The 8,150-nt window shown below is 38.8% G+C and overlaps 1 protein-coding gene across 1 annotated transcript; it reads left to right on the top strand.

Annotated features, from left to right (window-relative positions):
• Positions 1-974: 974 nt before the first annotated feature.
• On the top strand, positions 975-7,657 carry LOC116309005 (netrin receptor DCC). The gene is made up of 6 exons (XM_031719533.2): positions 975-1,202; positions 2,117-2,434; positions 2,832-3,137; positions 3,590-3,874; positions 5,384-5,659; positions 6,202-7,657. The coding sequence occupies exons 1-6, from the start codon at positions 1,028-1,030 to the stop codon at positions 6,297-6,299; spliced, it is 1,458 nt and encodes a 485-aa protein (XP_031575393.2). The 5' UTR covers positions 975-1,027; the 3' UTR covers positions 6,300-7,657.
• Positions 7,658-8,150: the final 493 nt, after the last annotated feature.

The following is an 8,150-nucleotide window of genomic DNA, read 5'->3' as shown; positions in this document are numbered from 1 at the left end:
TTCACCCTTCAGCTTATGCTTCCGCTTCTGCTTCCGTCGCTAGTGAAAATCAGGCTTAAGGGTGCATCTAATCAGCTTCTAAGTTCAAATTCGATCGAGAAAGGGCCTGGATGAAAATCACTTTGTGTTATAATACACTCTACAAAATTACTCGATCCCGATTAGACGGGAGAAGCACAATTCAATCCCAAATTGCACACTGTAGAGGCCCAATTACGGTGCTAAATTTTGTTGAGCGTATTATAAAAACAAAAAATCGCACAATCTTCTCGTACAATTCGGAGTTTATAGATACTCGTGATGTTTTGAAAGTTCTCAAATTGAAAACTTTCAAGCCTTCAATCGTACCTATAAATTCCGAATTGTACTCAAGATCGTGCGATTTCCTATACGAATTGTGTAGTTTTCTTTACGGGTGGATATTTTTTCGATTATTTTTTCTATTATCCAACGAATCTTACATTTTTTTCCTAAAAAAGGCTTCAAAATGAGTTTTTTTCTCTCTTTTTTTAATCCGACGAGGGAGTGCGTCCGAAACGTCAGTACGTTTTTCATCTTTTCACGGTGTAAAATTTACCCTTTTACCATTACTGCTTCAAAATGAGGGTTAAGTTTTTCTTTGAAACCGGTTTTTTTTTTAAAATATGTACAAAATAACCTAGAGTACTGGTATCGCAGGATATTTGTACTCGCTCAAGGCTTCCTCCTGTGATATTTGTGCCTTACTGAGTATAGTTTGGTATTTGTATCTCTAAATAGCGCAATTTTCACGAACAAAAATGATGCCAAATTATAACTGGCATTTCGTTACAAGTGTGCCCTCGTACTTCTCAAGACCAAGAGAGCATAAATATGCTCTATCTCTTGCCAAAACTGAATACCGCTAAATCCGAACATCATTTCCGCGACCACACGACATCTAGCATTTGCGCAACGCGGTGCGTGAAATCGATATTTAGCCATTTCAAGGGCTTCGTGGGAGGACAATATAAAACATACATCCTTTCAGCCTTCAGGCATTTGATTTATGAAGCGTTGGACAACTACAAAGTATGGAAGGGATTTAGAGGACGTTTTTACTCACTTTAACCGTAATTTAAGCCTCAATTCTTGGCAAGTAAAGAGACGAAGGATGTCGTATACTTTTAGCAAGCTGGTGGTGTGTATAATTTTCGGAGGGACACTTTTATTGGTCTCAAAAGGTAAGCGTTTTTCTCTGCTTGAAAATCTGCCAAAGTTAACCTCAGAATGGTATCAAATGATCGCGTAAAGGATTTCAAGCTTTGCTTCAAATATCTTTGTTAATTTGAAGGGCTTTATAACTTATGTTTAATAGCGTAAGACGTGTTTTGAGTTGGTTAATAATGGGGTTAATAACGTGGATTGAGGTTAAAACTTGGAGGAAGATTTCACACGTTTTTAATGCCTTGAAAATCAACTTTTACTATAAAGAATGTGGCTTTATTATAACCGACCATCTATTTCAGGGCTGTAAAGCAATTTTCCTCCATTGATAATCTACACAATATGCCCTCCTGAGACCCTAGCTCCCCAACCTTGGGAAATTGCAATCCCCCTTCCATAGGCCGGGGAGGTATGAATATTTTTTGGAACTACTCAATATACCCTCCTTAGATCCTCTCCACCCCTTGGAAATTCTGATTCGCCTCTAGGGGGGGACATGGATATGTTAACAACTACTGTACAAAATGCACCCTGCCCACACCTTCCCCACTCGTTAGAAATTCCACACCCCTTCCATAAGGAGGCAACGATAGTTTGAGTATATTGACACTTTAACTGTCATTTCCTTTAGCTTTTATTGGCTTTCTAACTAGTTTTTCTACTGGAAATTCAAGTACATAAAGCATATAACAACAACCTTTTAACCTTTCCTAAGTGTGGTTATAACCATTAATGCATTCCACGTATTCATGGTTATAACTTTTCATCAGCTTAACTTATGGCAAAGGTTCATCCATCTAAATATCCAGATAAACCACTAGTCCTTGTCACGGCAAAAAAAAAAAACATCAAAGCAACCAGACGCTTAAACTAGTATAAAATATTCCTACCATTTTAAATCTAATAACTTTCTTTCTTATTATTTCCACAGGAGCATCTGGTAATATTGCTCCATATTTCACTCGAGAACCATCAGATATTATAGTAATAAAGAAAAGACCAGCAGTTCTCAACTGTTCTGTTGAAGGAATTCCACGACCCACGATATCGTGGTTTCATGATGGTACAGAGATGTTGTTGGGTGACAAGAGAAGAAGAATCCTTCCAGATGGTTCTTTATATTTTAGCAGTATTACACATACTAAAAGTAGTCGGCCGGACGAAGGCCGATACCAGTGCCGTGCGTCGTCACGCATTAGAGGTCAAGATTATATAGTTTTAAGTAGAAGTGCTCATCTAAGAGTTGCTGGTAAGTTTTTGAACTACATAATGTACTGTTATTTTCTGTAAACCATTCCAGGCCCACACCATGGAGAGGTAAACATTCCCCAGATACTCACCACTTTAACCCTCTCCATTTTGGAAGTATGGATATTTTCAGAAACTACACGATATATTCTCCTAATTCCTTCTCCGTCATGGGGGAGGTATGGATATTTTCTGGAACTACACAATAGGCCCCCCTCAGACCCTCTCCTCCCCTTGGAAATTCCAACCCCCTTACATGTGGAATTTTGAATATGTTGTGGAACTACAGGGGAATAGATATCTGAAGTTACCATATTTTTGCAATAATAATGTTCATACAGTGTACGACATACTCAATTTAATAATAATGACATTTCTTCTTTTCGTTCTTCTTACAGGTATGTCTTCAAAAGTCACATTAGAACCAGCATCACAACAAGTCATTTTCGGTGATGTAGCAAGATTACTTTGTAGGGTTCGGCATTCAATGCCAAAAGCAAAAATTACCTGGAAATTCAAGCAAAAAGATGGAACATACATATCATTAACATCATCAAATAATAAACATACTTTATTAGATAAGGGCGTATTACAAATTAGAAATGTACAGTGGTCAGACGCTGGGGAATATGTGTGTACTGCGACGAATAAACTAGCTATGAGGATGCGTTCAAGTAATGCTGCTGTTCTAACTGTCGATGCCAGTGAGTAAGATATATATCAGGTTACGGTATGATAATGATGATGATGATGGTGATGATGATATTGATAATAATGTTGGTGGTGATGATGATGGTGGTGATGATGATGGTGAGGATGATATTGATAATAATGTTGGTGGTGATGATGATGGTGGTGATGATGATGGTGAGGATGAAGATAATGATAGTGATGATGTTGATGAAGATCACGATGATGATGATAGTGATAATGTTGGTGATGGTGATGATGTTGCATGATGATGATAGTAATGATGAAGATGATGATGATAATAATGATGATGATGATGATAGTGATGGTGATGATGATGGTGATGATGATGATGACGATTTCCTTATTTGAATAATTATATACTGTCTTAAAGTAATTCAACGCTGAAAACACAAAACCATACAAATAGTATGGAATATCTCATCACCTTAACATTTTCTTTCAGATAAAGGAAATACAAGAAGACTAGATTTTGAAGCTTCTCCAACAAATACAAACACCACAAAAGGCAGTAGGGTTGTGCTGGAGTGTGCTCTCCGCGGCAATCCAAAACCATCTATAGAGTGGTATAAGAATGCACAGCTTATAGCATATGACAATAGAGTCAAAATCTTGGGAGAAGGCAATCTTGAAATCACTAGTGCGATGCCCGATAATGATGGGGAATACAAATGTCAAGGATCGGCAGGCAGTCTAAGCGTGTATAAGTCTGTGACGCTGCAAGTTCACTGTAAGTAAAGATGAAAATAAATTTTGTAAAATAAGGCCCCGTCCACACGTATCCGCATTTATTTTTTTTTTACGGATACGGTTTGCGTCCACACGTGTCCGTAAATTTTGGTGTCCGTATCCGCAAATTTTACGAAAACGGATACGTGTGGACGGTGAAAACGAATCGAATACGCTGCGTGTGGACGCAAACATTTTCGTATCCGCAAAAAAAAAATTTTTTTTCCGGATACGTGTGGACGGGGGCTAAGTGTAATTATTCTTTTCCTGTCCGGTATCCTAAAAAATTGTGCGTTCTGATTGGCTGTTTGAGCAGGCGGTATTTTGTCAGTATCTGCCTCGGGTATCCTTGCCGCTCAACGACAAAACAAAACGATTACAAAAACAAGTTAAAAAAATACGGGAAAAAAATAAATAAGTTACTTACCGTCGTATAGTCGGTCCGGATGGGGAAAAACTGTGCCCTCGGTCTTGAATATACGGACCTCGTCCTAACGGCCTCGGTCCGTATATTCTAGACCTCGGGCACAGTTTTTCCCTATCCGGACCTCCTGGCCAGTAAATAACATATATATGTTGCATGTGATGTGAATGCGTCCCCTCTCACCAACGTGACCAGGGTTCAAATCCTCCCAGGCTCGGTGTCTTATGTGAATAGAGCTGTTTGTTGGTTCTCTCCTGTGCTTCACACTGGCTTTCCTCCCTCTGCAAAATCGACTTCTTAATTAACAGATCAAAAACAGTTTTCCGTGTTTGATACTCTGATCAAAACACGCGGGATGTTGGGAGAACACACAGAAAATTGTTTTTGATTTGTTTTATAAAATAACAAATGCGCGAAAAGATCGAAAAAAAGCAAAGTCTAAGTAAATTCTCCCTACGTGCCGTCTTATTCAAACTGACCAATGAGCGCGCGCGATAGATTAAAAATGACGATAACGTGTTTTGATACTCTCATCAAACATGGTTTTCGACCAATCATAGCGCGCGTAGTATCCCAATTATTTTATAATTGCAATTCAATCTTTGGAGATGTTCTTGATAGGGTTAACCTCTTATAATATCTTTTTGCATATAATGTTGTTATGTCTCAGATCGTTCTATACTTTAGTCTGTAAGCCAGCATTTTTTTAGATCAAAAATCCTATAACTCTTAAGTGCACGTTCATCTCCCATTCTTGGTCTGCCAGTATATTCCCAGATAAGGAGCCATCTCCCATACTGGGTCTGCGAGCCAGTATATTCCTAGATCAGGAGCTCATTACTAGGAGCATCCATCTCCAATACTGGGTCTATGAGCTAGTATATTCCCAGATAAGGAGCCCCATTACTCGGAGCATCCATCTCCAATGCTGGGTCTATGAGCCAGCATATTCCTAGATCAGGAGTTCATTACTAGGAGCATCCATCTCCCATACTGGGTCTGTGAGCCAGTTGATTCCCAGATCAGGAGGACATTACCAAAAACCTTATATGATAAAGAATTAATCAATTATTGTTGTTCCTTCAGATCCTCCAACATTTACTTCCAAACCTTCAAACAAGAAAGCACATATAGATGACACTGTAAAATTCAAGTGTGCTGTTGACGGCAGGCCAACGCCCAACGTGAGTTGGTATAAAAATGGTTACAAGCTACCACCCAACTCAGATTATATGCGCTTCACCCCTGGATCAATGACCGTCGAGTTGGTGTTACCGTCCGATGCTGGCATTTACCAGTGTGTCGCTAGTAATTATCTTGGGGAAGAGCAAACATCTGCTGAACTTTCTGTTTTTGAGAAAGGTTTGTTCGAGTTCAACTTTTTCACACACTTAATACAATAATGATCAAAATAACAGAATAATATAATACATAACACACAATAATAACAAACCGCATCAATAAATAAATCTCTTTATCTATAGTGTCCTGTCATTCTAACCCTTTCACAATAATTTTCACTCACACACCACCACTACATTCTATAGTTTACGTACAAAAAGCTCAACTGACATGTGGCTGGACATTGACTGATGACAAGCTGTTATTTTAAGCCCAGCAAATGTTCCCGCAATTTTTATAGATTTGGTCACTTTTTTTCTCAATAGTCTCCTTCACAGCTCCCTGCGCCATCTTGAAAGGTAACCGTGCCTTTGCATCGAAGCGAGACGAACGGTGAGCTTGCAATGATAGAGACATGTGAAATAATTGTCCAAGGTGTTAAAAAAGGTCTCTATCATTGCAAGCTCACCGTTCGTCTCGCTTCGATGCAAAGGCACGCTAACCTTTCAAGATGGCGCAGGGAACTGTGAAGGGGACTATTGCAATTTTTCAATTTCTTCCAGGTATCGCTATTCCCACTCTTGCCCCGACGACAACACCACCACCACCAACCACCATCCAACCAACCACTCCATCCACGCTACCTGGTAAACTGGCATAGTGCACGATCTGTGAACGGGTTTTTATGCTGAAGTCAGCGCGCGCGCGAGGAAATTTTCTATTCCTTAGTAGCCCGCGTCAGTTGTTTGAGGCCGGTGCCCACTAATTGAGAATCAGTTATTTTTTTAAATGACTAAGTGAATTGTTTCAACCTATCCAAAGGTTGTTAAATTCTGGTTAGAAAAGTAAGGTCAGTCATCCTAATTGACTGACACTATGTTTTCTTTAAGGCGCTGAAATAAGAGACACAAAAACGTTCAACTTGTAGCCAGGCAACATTGTTGCGGTGCAAGCTCGAAAACAATGTTGCTGGTTTTACACCATATCTATCCAACTTGTCACGCAACAAAATCTTTCGTTGCAAGTTGGGAAAACTTGTTGCGAAAAGTAGAACGTAAATCAACTTTCTTCGACAAATTTGCGATTTGTTTCTCGTTTTTCATCACTCGTCAACTTGTCACGCAACATTTTATATACAGAAGCGGCCGCCATCTTGAATTATGTAGCTTGTAGCCAATCAGCGTGAAGAATATCACCGTGATAGTCCCAATTTGCAACATTAGATTTTGTTGCGTGACAAGTTGGATAGATAGGATATAAAACGAGCAACATTGTTTTTGAACTTGCACCGTAACAATTTTTGTGTCCCGTATTTCAGCGGTTCTACTGAATTATACCCCTACTTCAATGACTCTAATCAAGAGAGCACGAAGCTAAAAAATTATATATTTTATAGCCAACTATTAGAGCAAGAGAATATTTTCTGACTGTGGATAGTTTCTGTCCATACTCTTTTCGAAACCATTATTTTTTGTAAATTTCATTTCACAAGGTTACTTTGGCATTTTCTTTTATAATTTAAACAAAGGAAAAATAGGAAGACTATTGGGTTGGAAGCCCGGGGGTCACTCTTGCCCGTTTAGGGTAGGGATGTGCCGCTGAGCCCTCTTCCATGTTCCAGAGTAAAATCACTGAAATTCATACCCTGTTCCAGAGCAAGATTACTGAAAATCATAACCTATTCTAGTATTCGCAAAAATAGATACCCTGTTCCAGAGAGGAGAGAGCGTGATTTCATATGCCCTGTTCCAGAGCGAGCGCGATTTTATGTGCCTGTTCCAGAGTAGAATCGCTGAAAACCATACCCTGTTTGGCGGCACGTACCCGTATAGCGAATATAGGGGAGTACCCCCCCCCCCCCCCCAACGGGTTTTGAAGTAAAGTTACCATTGACTCTTCACTTCACAGCAGAAATGAATTTCTGAAATATTTGGTATCATTTTTTCATAGCTCAATTTTGTTACATTATCGGTTTTACATAAACTTTAAATGAATAAAATGATTTTTTTAGCTTGAAAACTCCAAAGTAAAAGACTTTCATGATGAAAGTACGCGTTTACCTCAAGATTCTTCACTGGGACCCCTGAATAACAGGTGTTTCATAGAACCTACACAATTAATATTTTCATATATAATATTATGCGAGAATCAAAATATTTGATAATATAAAGCAGCTAGGCAGAAACAATGTTTTATGATATAGCAAAATGCAACAACAAAAAAAACAAAAAACAAAAAAAAAAACAAACAAAAAACAAAAAACAAACAAAAAAAATCGCGGTTTAAAATTATGATTTATTAAAATTCTAATCCAAAAAAGATTCAAAAATCTACGCTCTAAAAAAGTGTGATATGAGTTATTGAACGGCGCATCTCTTTGAATTAGCCATTCCGAGGGTGAGGGAAAAACTTGGTCGAGTTGATCTTGCAGTGCATTTTGGGAATGGGAATATATTTCCAAAATGGCGTCTGGTTTGTCCCCTACAACAGCTGACTCGTCCCCAGTCGTCTC

This window comes from Actinia tenebrosa, unplaced genomic scaffold (assembly GCF_029948245.1).
Source record: "Actinia tenebrosa isolate PJP-AT-01 unplaced genomic scaffold, QUT_ActTen_1.0 PGA_scaffold0__85_contigs__length_37466705, whole genome shotgun sequence".
NCBI lineage: Eukaryota > Metazoa > Cnidaria > Anthozoa > Actiniaria > Actiniidae > Actinia > Actinia tenebrosa.
This window is presented reverse-complemented; position numbering and strand designations above follow the sequence as displayed.